This window comes from Entelurus aequoreus, linkage group LG25 (genome assembly GCF_033978785.1).
Source record: "Entelurus aequoreus isolate RoL-2023_Sb linkage group LG25, RoL_Eaeq_v1.1, whole genome shotgun sequence".
Classification (NCBI taxonomy): domain Eukaryota; kingdom Metazoa; phylum Chordata; class Actinopteri; order Syngnathiformes; family Syngnathidae; genus Entelurus; species Entelurus aequoreus.
This window is the reverse complement of record NC_084755.1, coordinates 6,370,089-6,397,588: the sequence shown is the minus strand read 5'-3', so window position 1 is coordinate 6,397,588 and position 27,500 is coordinate 6,370,089. Positions and strand designations below refer to the sequence as shown.

Sequence of the window (27,500 nt, the reverse complement as noted above, 5' to 3'; positions counted from 1 at the left end):
CTTCCTCAGGTTCTGCAAGCAGGTGTGCGTCTCTCTCATCACATCACATGACTATATTTGGTCTGTTTCCTGCTAAGTTCACCACTTCATTTGTCTCTCTCTTGCTTCCCCAACCAGGCCACTCTGCAATTCTGTGTGGTCAAACCACTGATGGCAGTGATCACTGTCATTCTCCAAGCCTTTGGGAAGTACAAAGATGGAGATTTCAAGTATGTTAGCACAACATCTTAGCAAACCTCAATCACAGCAGGGCCTGACAGTGCTCATTATTGCACTGGAATTACAACAGTAGTCGTTAGGCCTGGGCCAATAACAAATATTTCTTGACGACATATGCACCCACAAATATTGCTGATAAACAATAATATTGTCTACACATATCGGAATGATACTGAATTAATGTTATTTTTACAATATAAAAAACAAGCTGCAGGCCAAACTTGGCCACTGGGTCGCACTTTAGATAGCCCTGGTATATTTATTTTGCTATTGGTCCCAATAAAACAAATTGAAAAACAAGTTCCATATTTACTGGACTGAAGAGCACACCCATTAAATATCCATATACAAGCCGCACTGGACTATAAGTGGCAGATATATAAGTTGTGAAATGAGTTATTTACACAGAAATATTCTGTAAATGTTTATTTACATACCTTAATTATTTACAAACGGTGTCTGTAACACGGCAGTAAAATGGCAGATCAAACAAAACAGAAGTCATGGTCATGGACCCACTAGCTGCGCAAGCTAGCTCTCCAATCAGCTAAACAGACTCAATAACTCCACGGTGACGTTTTGCTGAATTTACTGAGGAATTTGTGAAAGTGAAACTAAACAAAAAGAATGTCATTGTAAGTTAGTAATGCTAACACAGACACTGTTAGCATATTGGCTAGGCCTGGGTCGATAACAAATTTTGCTGGATGATATATTGACCTACAAATTATTGCAGATAAACTGATGTAATAATAATGAGAGTATACCATTTCAAATGCTACCAACTTGTGTTTGTCGTACATACAAAACTAAAATATACTGCCTGTAAGTAAAATGTTGCTCTTGAATAAAAGTCTCGACCAAAATCAATAGGATGGGTTCTGTCTTGGTTAAGAAGAGGGTGCGGAACAAAACAATAATTACAATGGCTAAATAAAGTTATTGTGACCAAAATGATCACAGGTATCATTATTATGGTGGTATTGTTGAATGTGCTCAAAAAGTACTTTTACACACACTAAAATATTTGAACTAAGTTGTATTGTTTTTAACAACTCAAATAAATAACCACACAACCGAGGAAACATCTAATATTGTTCTGGCTTCATAAGAGCCGTTTTTTTTTTCACTTGTGTGTTTTAATACGTTTGTCTTTTATTGTCATTTGTAAAGGGCGATCAGTTGTTTCACTTCACGTGAGTTCACTTCCTGTTGAACGGAGTTCGTGTCCGTCTGTTTCAACTTGACACTCCAGTTCATCAATCTTTTGTTTACTGTAGCTGGCTTGTTTAGACAGTAATGTGTTTGTGCAAGTTTAGATTGGGGAATGACTTTAATGTCTGTTGTTTACATGCTAGCTACTAAGCTAGCGCCAGTCCGTCCGCTTCAAAGTGCAGTTATGAATGATAGTTTTTCCACTATTTTAATTTAATACGGTAATACTAAGCGTAGGGGGTGTTGAATCGCTTATTATTACTACCGTGTATTTGTAGTTCAAACGCCCGCAGCTGCAGAAAGCGATGCATGGAGTGAGCACTCTTGCAGACCATGGAGTGAGCACTCTTGCAGACCATGGAGTGAGCACTCTTGCAGACCATGGAGTGAGCACTCTTGCAGACCATGGAGTGAGCACTCTTGCAGACCATGGAGTGAGCACTCTTGCAGACCATGGAGTGAGCACTCTTGCAGACCATGGAGTGAGCACTCTTGCAGACCATGGAGTGAGCACTCTTACAGACCATGGAGTGAGCACTCTTACAGACCATGGAGTGAGCACTCTTGCAGACCATGGAGTGAGCACTCTTGCAGACCATGGAGTGAGCACTCTTGCAGACCATGGAGTGAGCACTCTTGCAGACCATGGAGTGAGCACTCTTGCAGACCATGGAGTGAGCACTCTTGCAGACCATGGAGTGAGCACTCTTGCAGACCATGGAGTGAGCACTCTTGCAGACCATGGAGTGAGCACTCTTGCAGACCATGGAGTGAGCACTCTTACAGACCATGGAGTGAGCACTCTTGCAGACCATGGAGTGAGCACTCTTGCAGACCATGGAGTGAGCACTCTTGCAGACCATGGAGTGAACACTCTTGCAGACCATGGAGTGAGCACTCTTGCAGACCATGGAGTGAGCACTCTTGCAGACCATCTTGCAGACCATGGAGTGAGCACTCTTACAGACCATCTTGCAGACCATGGAGTGAGCACTCTTGCAGACCATCTTGCAGACCATGGAGTGAGCACTCTTACAGACCATGGAGTGAGCACTCTTGCAGACCATGGAGTGAGCACTCTTACAGACCATGGAGTGAGCACTCTTGCAGACCATGGAGTGAGCACTCTTGCAGACCATCTTGCAGACCATGGAGTGAGCACTCTTGCAGACCATGGAGTGAGCACTCTTACAGACCATCTTGCAGACCATGGAGTGAGCACTCTTGCAGACCATCTTGCAGACCATGGAGTGAGCACTCTTGCAGACCATGGAGTGAGCACTCTTGCAGACCATGGAGTGAGCACTCTTGCAGACCATGGAGTGAACACTCTTGCAGACCATGGAGTGAGCACTCTTGCAGACCATGGAGTGAGCACTCTTGCAGACCATGGAGTGAGCACTCTTGCAGACCATGGAGTGAGCACTCTTGCAGACCATGGAGTGAGCACTCTTGCAGACCATGGAGTGAACACTCTTGCAGACCATGGAGTGAGCACTCTTGCAGACCATGGAGTGAGCACTCTTGCAGACCATCTTGCAGACCATGGAGTGAGCACTCTTACAGACCATGGAGTGAGCACTCTTGCAGACCATGGAGTGAGCACTCTTACAGACCATGGAGTGAGCACTCTTGCAGACCATGGAGTGAGCACTCTTGCAGACCATCTTGCAGACCATGGAGTGAGCACTCTTACAGACCATGGAGTGAGCACTCTTGCAGACCATGGAGTGAGCACTCTTGCAGACCATGGAGTGAGCACTCTTGCAGACCATGGAGTGAGCACTCTTGCAGACCATGGAGTGAGCACTCTTGCAGACCATGGAGTGAGCACTCTTGCAGACCATCTTGCAGACCATGGAGTGAGCACTCTTGCAGACCATGGAGTGAGCACTCTTGCAGACCATGGAGTGAGCACTCTTGCAGACCATGGAGTGAGCACTCTTGCAGACCATGGAGTGAGCACTCTTGCAGACCATGGAGTGAGCACTCTTGCAGACCATGGAGTGAGCACTCTTGCAGACCATGGAGTGAGCACTCTTGCAGACCATGGAGTGAGCACTCTTACAGACCATGGAGTGAGCACTCTTACAGACCATGGAGTGAGCACTCTTGCAGACCATGGAGTGAGCACTCTTGCAGACCATGGAGTGAGCACTCTTGCAGACCATGGAGTGAGCACTCTTGCAGACCATGGAGTGAGCACTCTTGCAGACCATGGAGTGAGCACTCTTGCAGACCATGGAGTGAGCACTCTTGCAGACCATGGAGTGAGCACTCTTGCAGACCATGGAGTGAGCACTCTTGCAGACCATGGAGTGAGCACTCTTACAGACCATGGAGTGAGCACTCTTGCAGACCATGGAGTGAGCACTCTTGCAGACCATGGAGTGAGCACTCTTGCAGACCATGGAGTGAACACTCTTGCAGACCATGGAGTGAGCACTCTTGCAGACCATGGAGTGAGCACTCTTGCAGACCATCTTGCAGACCATGGAGTGAGCACTCTTACAGACCATCTTGCAGACCATGGAGTGAGCACTCTTGCAGACCATCTTGCAGACCATGGAGTGAGCACTCTTACAGACCATGGAGTGAGCACTCTTGCAGACCATGGAGTGAGCACTCTTACAGACCATGGAGTGAGCACTCTTGCAGACCATGGAGTGAGCACTCTTGCAGACCATCTTGCAGACCATGGAGTGAGCACTCTTGCAGACCATGGAGTGAGCACTCTTACAGACCATCTTGCAGACCATGGAGTGAGCACTCTTGCAGACCATCTTGCAGACCATGGAGTGAGCACTCTTGCAGACCATGGAGTGAGCACTCTTGCAGACCATGGAGTGAGCACTCTTGCAGACCATGGAGTGAACACTCTTGCAGACCATGGAGTGAGCACTCTTGCAGACCATGGAGTGAGCACTCTTGCAGACCATGGAGTGAGCACTCTTGCAGACCATGGAGTGAGCACTCTTGCAGACCATGGAGTGAGCACTCTTGCAGACCATGGAGTGAACACTCTTGCAGACCATGGAGTGAGCACTCTTGCAGACCATGGAGTGAGCACTCTTGCAGACCATCTTGCAGACCATGGAGTGAGCACTCTTACAGACCATGGAGTGAGCACTCTTGCAGACCATGGAGTGAGCACTCTTACAGACCATGGAGTGAGCACTCTTGCAGACCATGGAGTGAGCACTCTTGCAGACCATCTTGCAGACCATGGAGTGAGCACTCTTACAGACCATGGAGTGAGCACTCTTGCAGACCATGGAGTGAGCACTCTTGCAGACCATGGAGTGAGCACTCTTGCAGACCATGGAGTGAGCACTCTTGCAGACCATGGAGTGAGCACTCTTGCAGACCATGGAGTGAGCACTCTTGCAGACCATCTTGCAGACCATGGAGTGAGCACTCTTGCAGACCATGGAGTGAGCACTCTTACAGACCATCTTGCAGACCATGGAGTGAGCACTCTTGCAGACCATCTTGCAGACCATGGAGTGAGCACTCTTGCAGACCATGGAGTGAGCACTCTTGCAGACCATGGAGTGAGCACTCTTGCAGACCATGGAGTGAACACTCTTGCAGACCATGGAGTGAGCACTCTTGCAGACCATGGAGTGAGCACTCTTGCAGACCATGGAGTGAGCACTCTTGCAGACCATGGAGTGAGCACTCTTGCAGACCATGGAGTGAGCACTCTTGCAGACCGTGGAGTGAGCACTCTTGCAGACCATGGAGTGAACACTCTTGCAGACCATGGAGTGAGCACTCTTGCAGACCATGGAGTGAGCACTCTTGCAGACCATCTTGCAGACCATGGAGTGAGCACTCTTACAGACCATGGAGTGAGCACTCTTGCAGACCATGGAGTGAGCACTCTTACAGACCATGGAGTGAGCACTCTTGCAGACCATCTTGCAGACCATGGAGTGAGCACTCTTGCAGACCATGGAGTGAGCACTCTTGCAGACCATGGAGTGAGCACTCTTGCAGACCATGGAGTGAGCACTCTTGCAGACCATGGAGTGAGCACTCTTGCAGACCATGGAGTGAGCACTCTTGCAGACCATGGAGTGAGCACTCTTGCAGACCATGGAGTGAGCACTCTTACAGACCATGGAGTGAGCACTCTTACAGACCATGGAGTGAGCACTCTTGCAGACCATGGAGTGAGCACTCTTGCAGACCATGGAGTGAGCACTCTTGCAGACCATGGAGTGAGCACTCTTGCAGACCATGGAGTGAGCACTCTTGCAGACCATGGAGTGAGCACTCTTGCAGACCATGGAGTGAGCACTCTTGCAGACCATGGAGTGAGCACTCTTGCAGACCATGGAGTGAGCACTCTTGCAGACCATGGAGTGAGCACTCTTACAGACCATGGAGTGAGCACTCTTACAGACCATGGAGTGAGCACTCTTGCAGACCATGGAGTGAGCACTCTTGCAGACCATGGAGTGAGCACTCTTGCAGACCATGGAGTGAACACTCTTGCAGACCATGGAGTGAGCACTCTTGCAGACCATGGAGTGAGCACTCTTGCAGACCATCTTGCAGACCATGGAGTGAGCACTCTTACAGACCATCTTGCAGACCATGGAGTGAGCACTCTTGCAGACCATCTTGCAGACCATGGAGTGAGCACTCTTACAGACCATGGAGTGAGCACTCTTGCAGACCATGGAGTGAGCACTCTTACAGACCATGGAGTGAGCACTCTTGCAGACCATGGAGTGAGCACTCTTGCAGACCATCTTGCAGACCATGGAGTGAGCACTCTTGCAGACCATGGAGTGAGCACTCTTACAGACCATCTTGCAGACCATGGAGTGAGCACTCTTGCAGACCATCTTGCAGACCATGGAGTGAGCACTCTTGCAGACCATGGAGTGAGCACTCTTGCAGACCATGGAGTGAGCACTCTTGCAGACCATGGAGTGAACACTCTTGCAGACCATGGAGTGAGCACTCTTGCAGACCATGGAGTGAGCACTCTTGCAGACCATGGAGTGAGCACTCTTGCAGACCATGGAGTGAGCACTCTTGCAGACCATGGAGTGAGCACTCTTGCAGACCATGGAGTGAGCACTCTTGCAGACCATGGAGTGAACACTCTTGCAGACCATGGAGTGAGCACTCTTGCAGACCATGGAGTGAGCACTCTTGCAGACCATCTTGCAGACCATGGAGTGAGCACTCTTACAGACCATGGAGTGAGCACTCTTGCAGACCATGGAGTGAGCACTCTTACAGACCATGGAGTGAGCACTCTTGCAGACCATGGAGTGAGCACTCTTGCAGACCATCTTGCAGACCATGGAGTGAGCACTCTTACAGACCATGGAGTGAGCACTCTTGCAGACCATGGAGTGAGCACTCTTGCAGACCATGGAGTGAGCACTCTTGCAGACCATGGAGTGAGCACTCTTGCAGACCATGGAGTGAGCACTCTTGCAGACCATGGAGTGAGCACTCTTGCAGACCATCTTGCAGACCATGGAGTGAGCACTCTTGCAGACCATGGAGTGAGCACTCTTACAGACCATCTTGCAGACCATGGAGTGAGCACTCTTGCAGACCATCTTGCAGACCATGGAGTGAGCACTCTTGCAGACCATGGAGTGAGCACTCTTGCAGACCATGGAGTGAGCACTCTTGCAGACCATGGAGTGAACACTCTTGCAGACCATGGAGTGAGCACTCTTGCAGACCATGGAGTGAGCACTCTTGCAGACCATGGAGTGAGCACTCTTGCAGACCATGGAGTGAGCACTCTTGCAGACCATGGAGTGAGCACTCTTGCAGACCGTGGAGTGAGCACTCTTGCAGACCATGGAGTGAACACTCTTGCAGACCATGGAGTGAGCACTCTTGCAGACCATGGAGTGAGCACTCTTGCAGACCATCTTGCAGACCATGGAGTGAGCACTCTTACAGACCATGGAGTGAGCACTCTTGCAGACCATGGAGTGAGCACTCTTACAGACCATGGAGTGAGCACTCTTGCAGACCATGGAGTGAGCACTCTTGCAGACCATCTTGCAGACCATGGAGTGAGCACTCTTACAGACCATGGAGTGAGCACTCTTGCAGACCATGGAGTGAGCACTCTTGCAGACCATGGAGTGAGCACTCTTGCAGACCATGGAGTGAGCACTCTTGCAGACCATGGAGTGAGCACTCTTGCAGACCATGGAGTGAGCACTCTTGCAGACCATCTTGCAGACCATGGAGTGAGCACTCTTGCAGACCATGGAGTGAGCACTCTTACAGACCATCTTGCAGACCATGGAGTGAGCACTCTTGCAGACCATCTTGCAGACCATGGAGTGAGCACTCTTGCAGACCATGGAGTGAGCACTCTTGCAGACCATGGAGTGAGCACTCTTGCAGACCATGGAGTGAACACTCTTGCAGACCATGGAGTGAGCACTCTTGCAGACCATGGAGTGAACACTCTTGCAGACCATGGAGTGAGCACTCTTGCAGACCATGGAGTGAACACTCTTGCAGACCATGGAGTGAACACTCTTGCAGACCATGGAGTGAGCACTCTTGCAGACCATGGAGTGAACACTCTTGCAGACCATGGAGTGAGCACTCTTGCAGACCATGGAGTGAGCACTCTTGCAGACCATGGAGTGAGCACTCTTGCAGACCATGGAGTGAACACTCTTGCAGACCATGGAGTGAGCACTCTTGCAGACCATGGAGTGAGCACTCTTGCAGACCATGGAGTGAACACTCTTGCAGACCATGGAGTGAGCACTCTTGCAGACCATGGAGTGAGCACTCTTGCAGACCATGGAGTGAACACTCTTGCAGACCATGGAGTGAGCACTCTTGCAGACCATGGAGTGAGCACTCTTGCAGACCATGGAGTGAGCACTCTTGCAGACCATGGAGTGAGCACTCTTGCAGACCATGGAGTGAGCACTCTTACAGACCATGGAGTGAGCACTCTTGCAGACCATCTTGCAGACCATGGAGTGAGCACTCTTGCAGACCATGGAGTGAGCACTCTTACAGACCATCTTGCAGACCATGGAGTGAGCACTCTTACAGACCATGGAGTGAGCACTCTTGCAGACCATCTTGCAGACCATGGAGTGAGCACTCTTGCAGACCATGGAGTGAGCACTCTTGCAGACCATCTTGCAGACCATGGAGTGAGCACTCTTGCAGACCATGGAGTGAGCACTCTTGCAGACCATGGAGTGAGCACTCTTGCAGACTATCTTGCAGACCATGGAGTGAGCACTCTTGCAGACCATGGAGTGAGCACTCTTGCAGACCATGGAGTGAGCACTCTTGCAGACCATGGAGTGAGCACTCTTGCAGACCATCTTGCAGACCATGGAGTGAGCACTCTTGCAGACCATGGAGTGAGCACTCTTGCAGACCATCTTGCAGACCATGGAGTGAGCACTCTTGCAGACCATGGAGTGAGCACTCTTGCAGACCATCTTGCAGACCATGGAGTGAGCACTCTTGCAGACCATGGAGTGAGCACTCTTGCAGACCATCTTGCAGACCATGGAGTGAGCACTCTTGCAGACCATGGAGTGAGCACTCTTGCAGACCATCTTGCAGACCATGGAGTGAGCACTCTTGCAGACCATGGAGTGAGCACTCTTGCAGACCATGGAGTGAGCACTCTTGCAGACCATGGAGTGAGCACTCTTGCAGACCATCTTGCAGACCATGGAGTGAGCACTCTTGCAGACCATGGAGTGAGCACTCTTGCAGACCATGGAGTGAGCACTCTTGCAGACCATCTTGCAGACCATGGAGTGAGCACTCTTGCAGACCATGGAGTGAGCACTCTTGCAGACCATGGAGTGAGCACTCTTGCAGACCATCTTGCAGACCATGGAGTGAGCAATCTTGCAGACCATGGAGTGAGCACTCTTGCAGACCATGGAGTGAGCACTCTTGCAGACCATGGAGTGAGCACTCTTGCAGACCATGGAGTGAGCACTCTTGCAGACCATGGAGTGAGCACTCTTGCAGACCATCTTGCAGACCATGGAGTGAGCACTCTTGCAGACCATGGAGTGAGCACTCTTACAGACCATGGAGTGAGCACTCTTGCAGACCATGGAGTGAGCACTCTTGCAGACCATGGAGTGAGCACTCTTGCAGACCATGGAGTGAACACTCTTGCAGACCATCTTGCAGACCATCTCTCTCGCTGAACACACACATTAAAAACCCAAACTTCAAAATGAACTGCCCCGCCTCACAAAGAGTCCAAGGCACTTGATGAAGGACAAGATGATTCACCCTCTTCTTTTCATCTTCTTTTCATTCCGCTATAGCACAAACGCACGCTGCTCCTGAAACCCATTAAAAAGCGTGAATGCTCTCGAAGCATACACGTGGTGATTTATCCACGTTGGAAAAGGTACCGACTTAATTTTCATTTATCGTCGGTTAATTGACTTATCGAATATCGGCCCAGGCCTATTATTGACTAATGCTAACGAGGCTAGCGTCATTACATCACAATAGCACGTACAATTATGCATGAAAACACTCCTACAGACATCACACATGGGACGGTTTAATATTGATTGATTGATTGATTGAGACTTTTATTAGTAGGTTGCACAGTGAAGTACATATTCCGTACAATTGACCACTAAATGATACAGATATATACTATCATATATACTATCATCATAATACAGTCATCACACAAGATAATCACATTGAATTATTTACAATCAGGGGTGGGGGGGGGGGGGGGTATGGACATCAAGTAGTGGACATAGAGAGAGACAGAGAGAGAGATCAGAAGGCATAAAAAAAAGTATCTGCATTTGATTGTTTACATTTGATTATTAACAATCCGGGGAGGGTGTTAGTTTAGGGTTGTAGCTGCCTGGAGGTGAACTTTTATTGCGGTTTTGAAGGAGGATAGAGATGCCCTTTCTTTTACACCTGTTGGGAGCGCATTCCACATTGATGTGGCATAGAAAGAGAATGAGTTAAGACCTTTGTTAGTTCGGAATCTGGGTTTAACGTGGTTAGTGGAGCTCCCCCTGGTGTTGTGGTTATGGCGGTCATTTACGTTAAGGAAGTAGTTTGACATGTACTTCGGTATCAGGGAGGTGTAGCGGATTTTATAGACTAGGCTCAGTGCAAGTTGTTTAACTCTGTCCTCCACCTTGAGCCAGCCCACTTTAGAGAAGTGGGTAGGAGTGAGGTGGGATCTGGGGTGGAGGTCTAGAAGTAACCTGACTAGCTTGTTCTGGGATGTTTGGAGTTTAGATTTGAGGGTTTTGGAGGTGCTAGGGTACCAATAAGTAAGAATTGTTATAGTTATATTGTAAAACGTTGTTTGGTACGCCATGTACGGCAATTTTACTTTCGGCTGAAAGCACTAATTGGAAGGACGCAGTGAGCAAACTTGTCCAGAAGATGGCCCCATGGCACAAACAATAACACACATTTTAAGGGTATTTGCTTGTTTTTTTTAACTATTTGTATTATGGCCATCAGCGAAGAAAACAAGCATGAATTAGCTGCAGGGTTTTATAAGCTGCTGTGTTGAAAGTGTGTAGTCTGTCATTTCGGGTGGATGTGTAAACATCTTTGAGTAACAGAACAGAGCTTCCCCCATAAATATCTTTGGAATACGCTGCAATAGTTCCCTGTAGAAGCTGTTCCACCTGTTGTGTTAAATACTGCACTTCTTCTCCTGATCTTCCTCTTGCAGTGTGGCCAGCGGCTACTTGTACGTCACCATCATCTACAACTTCTCCGTCAGTCTGTCGCTCTACGCCCTCTTCCTCTTCTACTTCGCCACGCGACAGCTGCTGGTCCCCTTCAGTCCCGTGCTCAAGTTCTTCATGGTCAAGTCCGTCATCTTCTTGTCCTTCTGGCAGGGTAAGAAGGAGTCTGCAGCTCCTCCGTTGCTCGCCTCACCTTCCTTCAAGGCGTTCCCTTCTCCTCAGGTGTGCTGCTGGCCATCCTGGAGAAGTGCGGCACCATTCCTCAGATAAACTCGGCAGACATTTCTGTGGGCGAGGGAACGGTCGCCGCCGGTTACCAGAACTTCATCATCTGCATCGAGATGTTCTTCGCTGCACTTGCTCTGCGCCACGCCTTCACCTACAAGGTCTACATGGATAAGCGCTTGGATTCTTATGGTAAGTGACCTTCATCCTTCCTCCGCCTTTCCTTCTTCTTTGTCTTTTTCTATTTTCATCTTTGATCTGTCCTTTCCTGACTTCAAACTTCCCCTTTGTCTTTTCTCTTCCTTGCTGTGCTACCCTGAAAGGCTCATTTCCCAACTACGGACAGTACGGTAGGTGGAACCTTAGCCTAGTTCTTGTACGATCATCTCTATCAAAATGCTTTTTATTTGGCTGTTAAGACCTGACTCCCAATGATGACGTCATAGCAGTAATATGACTCCCAATGATGAGGTCATAGCAGTAATGACTCCCAATGATGACGTCATAGCAGTAATATGACTCCCAATGATGAGGTCATAGCAGTAATAGGACTCCCAATGATGACGTCATAGCAGTAATATGACTCCCAATGATGAGGTCATAGCAGTAATGACTCCCAATGATGACGTCATAGCAGTAATATGACTCCCAATGATGAGGTCATAGCAGTAATATGACTCCCAATGATGACGTCATAGCAGTAATATGACTCCCAATGATGAGGTCATAGCAGTAATATGACTCCCAATGATGACGTCATAGCAGTAATATGACTCCCAATGATGACGTCATAGCAGTAATATGACTCCCAATGATGACGTCATAGCAGTAATAGGACTCCCAATGATGACGTCATAGCAGTAATAGGACTCCCAATGATGACGTCATAGCAGTAATAGGACTCCCAATGATGACGTCATAGCAGTAATAGGACTCCCAATGATGACGTCATAGCAGTAATAGGACTCCCAATGATGACGTCATAGCAGTAATAGGACTCCCAATGATGACGTCATAGCAGTAATATGACTCCCAATGATGATGTCATAGCAGTAACATGACTCCCAATGATAACGTCATAGCAGTAACATGACTCCCCATGATAACGTCATAGCAGTAATATGACTCCCAATGATGACGTCATAGCAGTAATACGACTCCCAATGATGACGTCATAGCAGTAATATGACTCCCAATGATGACGTCATAGCAGTAATACGACTCCCAATGATGACGTCATAGCAGTAATATGACTCCCAATGATGACGTCATAGCAGTAACATGACTCCCCATGATAACGTCATAGCAGTAATATGACTCCCACTGATGACGTCATAGCAGTAATACGACTCCCAATGATGACGTCATAGCAGTAATATGATTCCCAATGATGACGTCATAGCTGTAATATGACTCCCCATGATAACGTCATAGCAGTAATATGACTCCCAGTGATGACGTCATAGCAGTAATACGACTCCCAATGATAACGTCATAGCAGTAACATGACTCCCCATGATAACGTCATAGCAGTAATATGACTCCCCATGATGACATCATAGCAGTAATATGACTCCCAATGATGATGTCAAAGCAGTAATATGACTCCTAATGATGACGTCATAGCAGTAATATGACTCCCAATGATGACGTCATAGTAGTAATATGACTCCCAATGATGATGTCATAGCAGTATTATGACTCCCAATGATGACGTCATAGCAGTAATATGACTCCCAGTGATGACGTCATAGCAGTAATATGACTCCCAATGAGGACGTCATAGCAGTAATACGACTCCCAATGATGACGTCATGGCAGTAATACGACTCCCAATAATGACGTCATAGCAGTAATATGACTCCCAATGATGACGTCATAGCAGTAATACGACTCCCAATGATGACGTCATAGCAGTAATATGACTCCCAATGATGATGTCATAGCAGTATTATGATTCCCAATGATGACGTCATAGCAGTAATATGACTCCCAATGATGACGTCATAGCAGTAATATGACTCCCAATGATGAGGTCATAGCAGTAATATGACTCCCAATGATGATGTCATAGCAGTAATATGACTCCCAATGATGATGTCATAGCAGTAATATGACTCCCAATGATGATGTCATAGCAGTAATATGACTCCCAATGATGACATCATAGCAGTAATATGATTCCCAATGATGACGTCATAGCTGTAATATGACTCCCAATGATGACGTCGTAGAAGTAATGACTCCCAATGATGACATCATAGCAGTAATATGACTCCCAATGATGATGTCATAGCTGTAATATGACTCCCAATGATGGCGTCGTAGAAGTAATGACTCCCAATGATGACATCATAGCAGTAATATGACTCCCAATGATGAGGTCATAGCAGTAATATGACTCCCAATGATGACGTCAAAGCAGTAATATGACTCCTAATGATGACGTCATAGCAGTAATATGATGTCATAGCAGTAATATGACTCCCAATGATGATGTCATAGCAGTATTATGACTCCCAATGATGACGTCATAGCAGTAATATGACTCCCAGTGATGACGTCATAGCAGTAATATGACTCCCAATGATGACGTCATAGCAGTAATACGACTCCCAATGATGACGTCATAGCAGTAATATGACTCCCAATGATGACGTCATAGCAGTAATACGACTCCCAGTGATGAGGTCATAGCAGTAATATGACTCCCAGTGATGACGTCATAGCAGTAATATGACTCCCAATGATGACGTCATAGCAGTAATATGACTCCCAATGATGAGGTCATAGCAGTAATATGACTCCCAATGATGACGTCATAGCAGTAATATGACTCCCAATGATGACGTCATAGCAGTAATATGACTCCCAATGATGAGGTCATAGCAGTAATATGACTCCCAGTGATGATGTCATAGCAGTAATATGACTCCCAGTGATGATGTCATAGCAGTAATATGACTCCCTATGATGATGTCATAGCAGTAATATGACTCCCAATGATGAGGTCATAGCAGTAATATGACTCCCAATGATGAGGTCATAGCAGTAATATGACTCCCAATGATGAGGTCATAGCAGTAATATGACTCCCAATGATGACGTCATAGCAGTAATATGACTCCCAATGATGAGGTCATAGCAGTAATATGACTCCCAATGATGACGTCATAGCAGTAATATGACTCCCAATGATGAGGTCATAGCAGTAATATGACTCCCAATGATGACGTCATAGCAGTAATATGACTCCCAATGATGAGGTCATAGCAGTAATATGACTCCCAATGATGACGTCATTGCAGTAATATGACTCCCAATGATGAGGTCATAGCAGTAATATGACTCCCAATGATGACGTCATAGCAGTAATATGACTCCCAATGATGATGTCATAGCAGTAATATGACTCCCAATGATGAGGTCATAGCAGTAATAAGACTCCCAATGATGACGTCATGCAGTAATAGGACTCCCAATGATGACGTCATAGCAGTAATACGACTCCCAATGATGACGTCATAGCAGTAATACGACTCCCAATGATGACGTCATAGCAGTAATATGACTCCCAATGATGACGTCATAGCAGTAATATGACTCCCAATGATGACGTCATGCAGTAATAAGACTCCCAATGATGACGTCATGCAGTAATAAGACTCCCAATGATGACGTCATAGCAGTAATATGACTCCCAATGATGACGTCATAGCAGTAATATGACTCCCAATGATAACGTCATAGCAGTAATATGACTCCCAATGATGACGTCATAGCAGTAATATGACTCCCAATGATGAGGTCATAGCAGTAATGACTCCCAATGATGACGTCATAGCAGTAATATGACTCCCAATGATGAGGTCATAGCAGTAATATGACTCCCAATGATGACGTCATAGCAGTAATATGACTCCCAATGATGATGTCATAGCAGTAATATGACTCCCAATGATGAGGTCATAGCAGTAATAAGACTCCCAATGATGACGTCATGCAGTAATAGGACTCCCAATGATGACGTCATAGCAGTAATACGACTCCCAATGATGACGTCATAGCAGTAATACGACTCCCAATGATGACGTCATAGCAGTAATACGACTCCCAATGATGACGTCATAGCAGTAATATGACTCCCAATGATGACGTCATAGCAGTAATAAGACTCCCAATGATGACGTCATGCAGTAATAAGACTCCCAATGATGACGTCATAGCAGTAATATGACTCCCAATGATGACGTCATAGCAGTAATATGACTCCCAATGATAACGTCATAGCAGTAATATGACTCCCAATGATGACGTCATAGCAGTAATATGACTCCCAATGATGAGGTCATGGCAGTAATATGACTCCCAATGATGAGGTCATAGCAGTAATATGACTCCCAATGATGAGGTCATAGCAGTAATATGACTCCCAATGATGAGGTCATAGCAGTAATATGACTCCCAATGATGACGTCATAGCAGTAATATGACTCCCAATGATGACGTCATAGCAGTAATATGACTCCCAATGATGATGTCATAGCAGTAATATGACTCCCAATGATGATGTCATAGCAGTAATATGACTCCCAATGATGATGTCATAGCAGTAATATGACTCCCAATGATGAGGTCATAGCAGTAATATGACTCCCAATGATGACGTCATAGCAGTAATATGACTCCCAATGATGACATCATAGCAGTAATATGACTCCCAATGATGACATCATAGCAGTAATATGACTCCCAATGATGGCGTCATAGCAGTAATATGACTCCCAATGATGAGGTCATAGCAGTAATATGACTCCCAATGATGAGGTCATAGCAGTAATACGACTCCCAATGATGAGGTCATAGCAGTAATACGACTCCCAATGATGACATCATAGCAGTAATATGACTCCCAATGATGACGTCATAGCAGTAATATGACTCCCAATGATGACGTCATAGCAGTAATATGACTCCCAATGATGACATCATAGCAGTAATATGACTCCCAATGATGACATCATAGCAGTAATATGACTCCCAATGATGACGTCATAGCAGTAATATGACTCCCAATGATGACATCATAGCAGTAATATGACTCCCTAGAGACTAGGAAATGTGAGAAAAATCCATCATTTTCTGGGCTTCTGAGACAAGAAGCTCTTCAAACTGGTGTGTCGGAACTTTTTCCACCAAGGGCCGCACAATGAAAAGTGAAAGCATGCAGCGGCCATTTTTATATTTTGTCATTTTCAAAACCTTAGTGCTCCCCTTGGTTTTGGTGAGTGTGTAAGGTTCCAAGCCATTGAAGTGATAGAAAGAAGTCATGCTGTATTTTCCCGACTATAGAGCGCACCGCTATATAAGCCACACCCACTACATTCTAGAAAGAACCTATATTTTTCCATATATTAATCGCAGATATATACGTTGCGAAATGAGTATTTGAATACTGTGAGTATTTGAATAGTGTTAGTATTTGAAAAGTGTTAGTAATGTACAATAAGAAGGTACTTTCAGGACCAGTTGACTGTAAAAGACAATATTACTGTTATACAAAACATGTCAGTAGTTGAAGACCCCTGCCTCAAAGTTGTTATACAAAACATGTCAGTAGTTGAAGACCCCTGCCTCAAAGTTGTTATACAAAACATGTCAGTAGTTGAAGACCCCTGCCTCAAAGTTGTTATACAAAACATGTCAGTAGTTGAAGACCCCTGCCTCAAAGTTGTTATACAAAACATGTCAGTAGTTGAAGACCCCTGCCTCAAAGTTGTTATACAAAACATGTCAGTAGTTGAAGACCCCTCCCTCAAAGTTGTTATACAAAACATGTCAGTAGTTGAAGACCCCTGCCTCAAAGTTGTTATACAAAACATGTCAGTAGTTGAAGACCCCTGCCTCAAAGTTGTTATACAAAACATGTCAGTAGTTGAAGACCCCTGCCTCAAAGTTGTTATACAAAACATGTCAGTAGTTGAAGACCCCTCCCTCAAAGTTGTTATACAAAACATGTCAGTAGTTGAAGACCCCTGCCTCAAAGTTGTTATACAAAACATGTCAGTAGTTGGAGACCCCTGCCTCAAAGTTGTTATACAAAACATGTCAGTAGTTGAAGACCCCTGCCTCAAAGTTGTTATACAAAACATGTCAGTAGTTGAAGACCCCTGCCTCAAAGTTGTTATACAAAACATGTCAGTAGTTGAAGACCCCTCCCTCAAAGTTGTTATACAAAACATGTCAGTAGTTGAAGACCCCTGCCTCAAAGTTGTTATACAAAACATGTCAGTAGTTGAAGACCCCTGCCTCAAAGTTGTTATACAAAACATGTCAGTAGTTGAAGACCCCTGCCTCAAAGTTGTTATACAAAACATGTCAGTAGTTGAAGACCCCTGCCTCAAAGTTGTTATACAAAACATGTCAGTAGTTGAAGACCCCTGCCTCAAAGTTGTTATACAAAACATGTCAGTAGTTGAAGACCCCTGCCTCAAAGTTGTTATACAAAACATGTCAGTAGTTGGAGACCCCTGCCTCAAAGTTGTTATACAAAACATGTCAGTAGTTGGAGACCCCTGCCTCAAAGTTGTTATACAAAACATGTCAGTAGTTGAAGACCCCTGCCTCAAAGTTGTTATACAAAACATGTCAGTAGTTGAAGACCCCTGCCTCAAAGTTGTTATACAAAACATGTCAGTAGTTGAAGACCCCTGCCTCAAAGTTGTTATACAAAACATGTCAGTAGTTGGAGACCCCTGCCTCAAAGTTGTTATACAAAACATGTCAGTAGTTGAAGACCCCTGCCTCAAAGTTGTTATACAAAACATGTCAGTAGTTGAAGACCCCTGCCTCAAAGTTGTTATACAAAACATGTCAGTAGTTGAAGACCCCTCCCTCAAAGTTGTTATACAAACATGTCAGTAGTTGAAGACCCCTGCCTCAAAGTTGTTATACAAAACATGTCAGTAGTTGAAGACCCCTGCCTCAAAGTTGTTATACAAAACATGTCAGTAGTTGGAGACCCCTCCCTCAAAGTTGTTATACAAAACATGTCAGTAGTTGGAGACCCCTGCCTCAAAGTTGTTATACAAAACATGTCAGTAGTTGAAGACCCCTGCCTCAAAGTTGTTATACAAAACATGTCAGTAGTTGGAGACCCCTGCCTCAAAGTTGTTATACAAAACATGTCAGTAGTTGAAGACCCCTCCCTCAAAGTTGTTATACAAAACATGTCAGTAGTTGAAGACCCCTGCCTCAAAGTTGTTATACAAAACATGTCAGTAGTTGGAGACCCCTGCCTCAAAGTTGTTATACAAAACATGTCAGTAGTTGAAGACCCCTGCCTCAAAGTTGTTATACAAAACATGTCAGTAGTTGAAGACCCCTGCCTCAAAGTTGTTATACAAAACATGTCAGTAGTTGAAGACCCCTGCCTCAAAGTTGTTATACAAAACATGTCAGTAGTTGAAGACCCCTGCCTCAAAGTTGTTATACAAAACATGTCAGTAGTTGGAGACCCCTGCCTCAAAGTTGTTATACAAAACATGTCAGTAGTTGAAGACCCCTGCCTCAAAGTTGTTATACAAAACATGTCAGTAGTTGAAGACCCCTGCCTCAAAGTTGTTATACAAAACATGTCAGTAGTTGAAGACCCCTGCCTCAAAGTTGTTATACAAAACATGTCAGTAGTTGAAGACCCCTGCCTCAAAGTTGTTATACAAAACATGTCAGTAGTTGAAGACCCCTGCCTCAAAGTTGTTATACAAAACATGTCAGTAGTTGGAGACCCCTGCCTCAAAGTTGTTATACAAAACATGTCAGTAGTTGAAGACCCCTGCCTCAAAGTTGTTATACAAAACATGTCAGTAGTTGAAGACCCCTGCCTCAAAGTTGTTATACAAAACATGTCAGTAGTTGAAGACCCCTGCCTCAAAGTTGTTATACAAAACATGTCAGTAGTTGAAGACCCCTGCCTCAAAGTTGTTATACAAAACATGTCAGTAGTTGAAGACCCCTGCCTCAAAGTTGTTATACAAAACATGTCAGTAGTTGAAGACCCCTGCCTCAAAGTTGTTATACAAAACATGTCAGTAGTTGAAGACCCCTCCCTCAAAGTTGTTATACAAACATGTCAGTAGTTGAAGACCCCTGCCTCAAAGTTGTTATACAAAACATGTCAGTAGTTGAAGACCCCTGCCTCAAAGTTGTTATACAAAACATGTCAGTAGTTGAAGACCCCTCCCTCAAAGTTGTTATACAAACATGTCAGTAGTTGAAGACCCCTGCCTCAAAGTTGTTGTACAAAACATGTCAGTAGTTGAAGACCCCTGCCTCAAAGTTGTTATACAAAACATGTCAGTAGTTGAAGACCCCTGCCTCAAAGTTGTTATACAAAACATGTCAGTAGTTGAAGACCCCTGCCTCAAAGTTGTTATACAAAACATGTCAGTAGTTGAAGACCCCTGCCTCAAAGTTGTTATACAAAACATGTCAGTAGTTGGAGACCCCTGCCTCAAAGTTGTTATACAAAACATGTCAGTAGTTGGAGACCCCTGCCTCAAAGTTGTTATACAAAACATGTCAGTAGTTGAAGACCCCTGCCTCAAAGTTGTTATACAAAACATGTCAGTAGTTGGAGACCCCTGCCTCAAAGTTGTTATACAAAACATGTCAGTAGTTGGAGACCCCTGCCTCAAAGTTGTTATACAAAACATGTCAGTAGTTGAAGACCCCTGCCTCAAAGTTGTTATACAAAACATGTCAGTAGTTGAAGACCCCTCCCTCAAAGTTGTTATACAAAACATGTCAGTAGTTGAAGACCCCTGCCTCAAAGTTGTTATACAAAACATGTCAGTAGTTGGAGACCCCTGCCTCAAAGTTGTTATACAAAACATGTCAGTAGTTGAAGACCCCTGCCTCAAAGTTGTTATACAAAACATGTCAGTAGTTGAAGACCCCTGCCTCAAAGTTGTTATACATTACATGTCAGTAGTTGAAGACCCCTGCCTCAAAGTTGTTATACAAAACATGTCAGTAGTTGAAGACCCCTGCCTCAAAGTTGTTATACAAAACATGTCAGTAGTTGGAGACCCCTGCCTCAAAGTTGTTATACAAAACATGTCAGTAGTTGAAGACCCCTGCCTCAAAGTTGTTATACAAAACATGTCAGTAGTTGGAGACCCCTGCCTCAAAGTTGTTATACAAAACATGTCAGTAGTTGAAGACCCCTGCCTCAAAGTTGTTATACAAAACATGTCAGTAGTTGAAGACCCCTGCCTCAAAGTTGTTATACAAAACATGTCAGTAGTTGAAGACCCCTGCCTCAAAGTTGTTATACAAAACATGTCAGTAGTTGAAGACCCCTGCCTCAAAGTTGTTGTACAAAACATGTCAGTAGTTGAAGACCCCTGCCTCAAAGTTATACAAAACATGTCAGTAGTTGAAGACCCCTGCCTCAAAGTTGTTATACAAAACATGTCAGTAGTTGGAGACCCCTGCCTCAAAGTTGTTATACAAAACATGTCAGTAGTTGAAGACCCCTGCCTCAAAGTTGTTGTACAAAACATGTCAGTAGTTGAAGACCCCTCCCTCCTCCCGTCAGGCCGCTGTGCACCAATGAAAAGCATCTCCAGCAGCCTGAAGGAGACCATGAACCCAGGTGACATGGTCCAGGACGCCATCCACAACTTCTCCCCGGCGTACCAGCAGTACACCCAGCAGTCCACCCTGGAGAGGGGCGGGGGGCCGGCTCTGTCCCGCACCCTCAGCAACCTCAGCACCCGGGGGGACAACGAGAAGACCCTGCTGCTCAGCTCCGATGACGAGTTCTGACATCCTTGGAGGTTCCTGCAGTCCTGGCCGGGTGAAAGGTCAGCCTAAAGTTGGTGACTGACTGATGAGCGAGCGCGTGTGTCACAAACACTACATACAAGTCACCTTCTCCAGGGGCCACACCACACAATCAAGGGCCACACCACACAATCGAATGCATGACAACCTTCAGACTAAAACCAAATTGTCTGAAAAATTAAGCATTTATTTCCCACAAAAAAAAAAAGTATGACATCATTGTGGGGAGACTACCAGCTAGCATCAACGTTAATAGTACACAACTGTGAGTAATCAGGATTAACCCAAATTAATCTGATTTATGAAACAAAATTGTCATTTAACAGCACCACTGAAAATGTTTCACACGGCCTAAAATATACGTAATTTTATTAGGGCTGCAACTATGGATTATTTTAGTAGTCCAGTTATCTGTCGATTAGTTTGTTCGATTAATTGACTAATCGGATAAAACATATGGAAGTAGAATTGTCTCACATCAACTTATATACATCAATATTATATTAATACATATGCATATATTAATAAATATACAAATACAAATGTGATATACAAATGAATAAATAATTTGTATAAATAAACGTGTATTTGTAAATATATTTTTGAGATTTGAAAATATTTACGAATAAAATGTATAAATATAAAAATGTGACATACAAATAAACCAAGAATTTGTATAAATAAACGTTTATTTGTAAATATATTTTTGAGATTTTAATATAGGTATGTCCGATTTTGTATTTGTATTGAATTTGCATATGCGGATCACTTTCTTGCTTTTGTGTCCTACACACTCCCCTGAACAACCAGCAGAGGGCACTGCAGCCAGAGCGGTCTGGGTCACAGAGCATTATATGCAAAATGCCCGGCGTTCTCTGCACAAAAACAATCCACGTCTTTCCAGAGAGAACGCACAACGGGCCTGAGCTTGCTAACGTTAGCGTTGTATTTATGCTAATTTATCCAGTTAATCTGAAAGACCGTGCTAGCTGCTTATTTTATTGTATCAATGCCGTTTAATGACCTTGTCCCGATGTAGATACTGATCTCTTATCAGGCTGCAGTGCCCTCTGCTGGTTGTTCAGGGGAGTGTGTAGGTCACATTTATTTGTGGGAGGAATGTCTCATCGACACTAAAGCAAAAAAGCGATCCACATATGCAAATTCAATACAAATACAAAATCAATTATTTTTATATTCAAATCTCAAAAATATATCTACAAATACACGTTTATTTATACAAATTCTTGATTTATTTGTATGTCACATTTTTATATTTATAAATTATATTTGTATATATTTTCAAATCTCAAAATATATTTACAAATACGCGTTTATTTATACAAATTATTTATTTATTTGTATATCACATTTGTATTTGTATATTTATTAATATATGCATATGTATTAATATCATATTGATATATATAAGTTGATGTGAGACAATTCTACTTCCATAAAAAGTTTATTGCCTCAATGCACGTTTTACGGGAACATAGTTGAAATAAACAAAGATTTTTCTACTTGTCATTACCTTTTATTTACCTTTTCTATATTCCTTTTATTAACCTTTAAACTTTTATTTACCTTCTTTGACCTTTTAGTAACCTTTTACTGACGTATTTACCTTCTTTGACCGTCTTTTGTCTTGTTTTACCTTCTACATTCCTTTTTTTTACCTTTTGTTTAACTTTTAGATTTTATTTATTTTCTTTGACCTTTTATTGACTTTCTACTTATTTTCTTTGACCGTCTTTTTCCGTGTTTTTACTTTCTGTATTCCTTTTTACCTTTTTATTTAACTTCTATTTAAGTTTTATTTATATTCTATTAATCTTTGACCGTCTTTTACCTTGTTTTTACTTTCGTATTCCTTTTTTTTACCAGTTTTGAATTTTTGTTTGCATTCTATTCATTTTTTATCGTCTTTTACCTTGTTTTACCTTCGATATTCCTTTTTTTTACCTTTTATTTACTACCTTTGCTGTACATTCTATTTAACCTATTTACCTTTTTTTATATATTTTTTTTAACCTTTTATTTACGCTACAATGTGTCTTATTTTTCACCTTCTTTTACCTTTATTTCACTTCCATGACCTTTTATTTACAATCTTTTAGCTTGTTTTACGCGGTCTAGATGTTCTACATGTGTCCTTCTTTCCATGCTGCTCTGAGGTCTTATTGGAGCTGGTCTTGACTTAGCAAGATGGTCACAACTTGTCAAAAGACAGAAAAGGCAGTGAGTAGTGACTTCTAGTTTACTGCCCTGCAAGTGAGCGTGTCACAAAATGAAAATGAAAGTTCATACATACTTGTTGCCAGATGTTTGCAACAAAGGCTGTGTGCTGATAGTCAACCTGCACGACACAGACTACTCTAAATAAGTTGTGCTTCTGTTGCGTGGTCCCCTGAGAAGGTGCCATGAAGTGTGTGAGATGTTTACGTTTATCCCTTCTATGATGTCATGGAGGCCAGATGTCACATGTTTATCCCTTCTATGATGTCATGGAGGCCAGACGTCACATGTTTATCCCTTCTATGATGTCATGGAGGCCAGACGTCACACGTTTATCCCTTCTATGATGTCATGGAGGCCAGACGTCACATGTTTATCCCTTCTATGATGTCATGGAGGCCAGACGTCACACGTTTATCCCTTCTATGATGTCATGGAGGCCAGACGTCACACGTTTATCCCTTCTATGATGTCATGGAGGCCAGACGTCACATGTTTATCCCTTCTATGATGTCATGGAGGCCAGACGTCACACGTTTATCCCTTCTATGATGTCATGGAGGCCAGACGTCACACGTTTATCCCTTCTATGATGTCATGGAGGCCAGACGTCACACGTTTATCCCTTCTATGATGTCATGGAGGCCAGACGTCACACGTTTATCCCTTCTATGATGTCATGGAGGCCAGACGTCACACACCATGTTGTATTTGATGTCCCCACGCTGCACTTTAACCCTCAGAGGTGACTGACGGAGATAGTCGAGTGTTGCTCTTATTTGTCAAACTTGATGTGAACTTGCCAAACCGCTGAGAGCGGAAAGCTGAGCGAGGCAACAGGAAGCAGGTCTGCAATGTTCAGGTTCATGGCGTGCCATCTAGGTTAGAGATCCACTGACTTTATCCGTATCGGGCTTTTTGTTTGCTTGTACGACTCCAACAAAACTGCATCAACATCTGCACACATGATAACAATGTGTGACAAATCCCTTTTTACTGAAGCTCCATTTTCAATTCATTTAAGAATAAAAATGACTCTTAATGTTAATAATCCTCCCCTGATAGGTTTTGATACCTGGCAGGGCATTTATTGGAGTTGTTGTGTGAAATCCTGCTCGGCCACGTCAACTTTTGTAAACCATCCACAATTGTATTTGATTTGTTCTTTTATGTTTTTGTTTCATGCCCATTTTGTCAAAGAAATTAGTTTTTTATATGACAAACACACACAAAAAAATGCTAAGTGTAATATTTGATGTGAAGTAATTGGAGCCTTAAATAGGTCAATCATTCATAAGACAATTTTGATTCATTATTATTTTTTCAGCAAGAGAAAAAAACTTTATTAGAGTCAACATTGCAACTTGTTCTTGTTACATTTCACCTGTTTGCTTTTTTATTCCACCTTTTATATTTTATTTGTATTTCTTTGATTGGTACTTTTAGGATGTGCCGCGGGCCGTTTAAAAATGGCCCCTGGCCAGCACTTTGGACCCCCCTGAACTATCTAGTGCCAGTCTGGAATGTAGAGCAGGTGAAAAGAAGCAAAATCCGAACTCATCTGGAGTCCATGAATGCAAATGTCATTTTCTGATGGTAGTTTGTTGTCATCACTTTATACTGTGTTCATGTTTAAACCCTTTTAAAAAGTCAAACTGGATTTTAACAACCAGGGAACATTTTCAAAGGAACACATTGTTGTAAATAAAGTTTAAGCACTGGAAAAAAAACCCATTCAAGATGGCGACTTAAGTGGCATTGCTTTGTTTTCAGTTTGATATATTCCTGCATTTGTATACTTTTGTATTTGTATATTGCTCATGTGATGGAGTACTTATATGCGCTTGTTGCTGTTTAGAATGAATAAAAGTCGCTAGCCAAAGGAGTATTATTTTGAATTAAATGTATTGTATACATGACACAAAGGAGTAAGGACAAACAGTAACAATATCAACGCGGGAGAGAAGACTGCAATGTTTAAAGTCCGGAGCCTTCTATAAAGATGGTGGCTCTCCACAAATGCTTTTGTCCACTTCACGACACCGCCTTGGCCTAGATGGAAACCGAAAGTTACATTTAGACATGCATGCTTGATGAGAAGGATTTTATTCTCCTGGAAGATGTCCATTTTCACTTACAGTGATGTCACCACACACACGATGGACGGTGACGCAACATGACGATTGACACACGATGCAACATGACGATTGACACAGACGATGGACCGTGACGCAACATGGCGATTGCCAGACGATGGACGGTGACGCAACATGACGACTGACAGACGATGGACGGTGACGCAACATGGCGATTGACACAGACGATGGACGGTGACGCAACATGGCGATTGCCAGACGATGGACGGTGACGCAACATGACGACTGACGCAGACGATGGACGGTGATGCAACATGGCGATTAACACACACGATGGACGGTGATGCAACATGACGACTGACACAGACGATGGACGGTGATGCAACATGGCGATTAACACACACGATGGACGGTGATGCAACATGGCGATTGACACAGACGATGGACGGTGACGCAACATGGCGATTGACACAGACGATGGACGGTGACGCAACATGGCGATTGCCAGACGATGGACGGTGACGCAACATGACGACTGACACAGACGATGGACGGTGATGCAACATGGCGATTAACACACACGATGGACGGTGATGCAACATGGCGATTGACACAGACGATGGACGGTGACGCAACATGGCGATTAACACACACGATGGACGGTGACGCAACATGGCGATTGCCAGACGATGGACGGTGATGCAACATGGCGATTAACACACACGATGGACGGTGACGCAACATGGCGATTGCCAGACGATGGACGGTGATGCAACATGGCGATTAACACACACGATGGACGGTGACGCAACATGGCGATTGCCAGACGATGGATGGTGATGCAACATGACGACTGACACAGACGATGGACGGTGATGCAACATGGCGATTAACACACACGATGGACGGTGACGCAACATGACGATTGACACAGACGATGGACGGTGACGCAACATGGCGATTAACACACACGATGGACGGTGATGCAACATGGCGATTGACACAGACGATGGACGGTGACGCAACATGGCGATTGCCAGACGATGGATGGTGATGCAACATGACGACTGACACAGACGATGGACGGTGATGCAACATGGCGATTAACACACACGATGGACGGTGACGCAACATGACGATTGACACACGATGGACGGTGACGCAACATGAAGATGGACGGTGACGCAACATGGCGATTGCCAGACGATGGATGGTGACGCAACATGACGACTGACACAGACGATGGACGGTGATGCAACATGGCGATTAACACACACGATGGACGGTGACGCAACATGAAGATTGACACAGACGATGGACGGTGACGCAACATGGCGATTGCCAGACGATGGACAGTGACGCAACATGACGACTAACAGACGATGGACGTTGATGCAACATGGCGATTGACAGACGATGGACGGTGACGCAACATGAAGATTGACACACACGATGGACGGTGACGCAACATGAAGATTGACACACACGATGGACGGTGACGCAACATGAAGATTGACACAGACGATGGACGGTGACGCAACATGAAGATTGACACACACGATGGACGGTGACGCAACATGAAGATTGACACAGACGATGGACGGTGACGCAACATGAAGATTGACACAGACGATGGACGGTGACGCAACATATCCACATAACGAGCCGCGACTATTTTTACACTTAAATTTTATTCACAATTTTTTTGGACACACTGAATTTTAAAACGCTGTATTTTTACAAAATGAATTTTTAAACATATTTCTCTCATAATTTTTTCTTCAATAAAATTGTCGGCATAATTTGATGTAAAAAAAAACTACGCAGATCACAAAACTCAAAACGGAAAACATCCAGTTACATAAATTCTGTTTTAAAAAAAACCTTTCGTAACACATCAAATCTGACC

The 27,500-nt window shown here is 44.3% G+C and overlaps 1 protein-coding gene across 2 annotated transcripts in view; it reads left to right on the top strand.

Moving 5' to 3' along the window:
• The window catches only part of LOC133642255 (transmembrane protein 184B-like), a 36,543-nt gene extending 11,163 nt beyond the window's left edge, over positions 1–25,380 (top strand). The window contains exons 5-11 of one of the 2 annotated variants that reach the window (XM_062036346.1): positions 1–22; positions 118–209; positions 11,168–11,337; positions 11,406–11,600; positions 11,732–11,758; positions 21,010–21,277; positions 24,942–25,380. The exon at positions 1–22 is cut by the window's left edge and continues 54 nt beyond it. In XM_062036346.1, the coding sequence (XP_061892330.1) occupies positions 1–22; positions 118–209; positions 11,168–11,337; positions 11,406–11,600; positions 11,732–11,758; positions 21,010–21,239 (736 nt within the window). In that variant the 3' untranslated portion in view covers positions 21,240–21,277; positions 24,942–25,380. Of the gene's footprint in view, positions 23–117; positions 210–11,167; positions 11,338–11,405; positions 11,601–11,731; positions 11,759–21,009; positions 21,806–24,941 lie in introns of those variants that run through there. The other variant, XM_062036347.1, reaches the window with a different exon arrangement.
• The last annotated feature ends 2,120 nt before the right edge of the window (positions 25,381–27,500 follow it).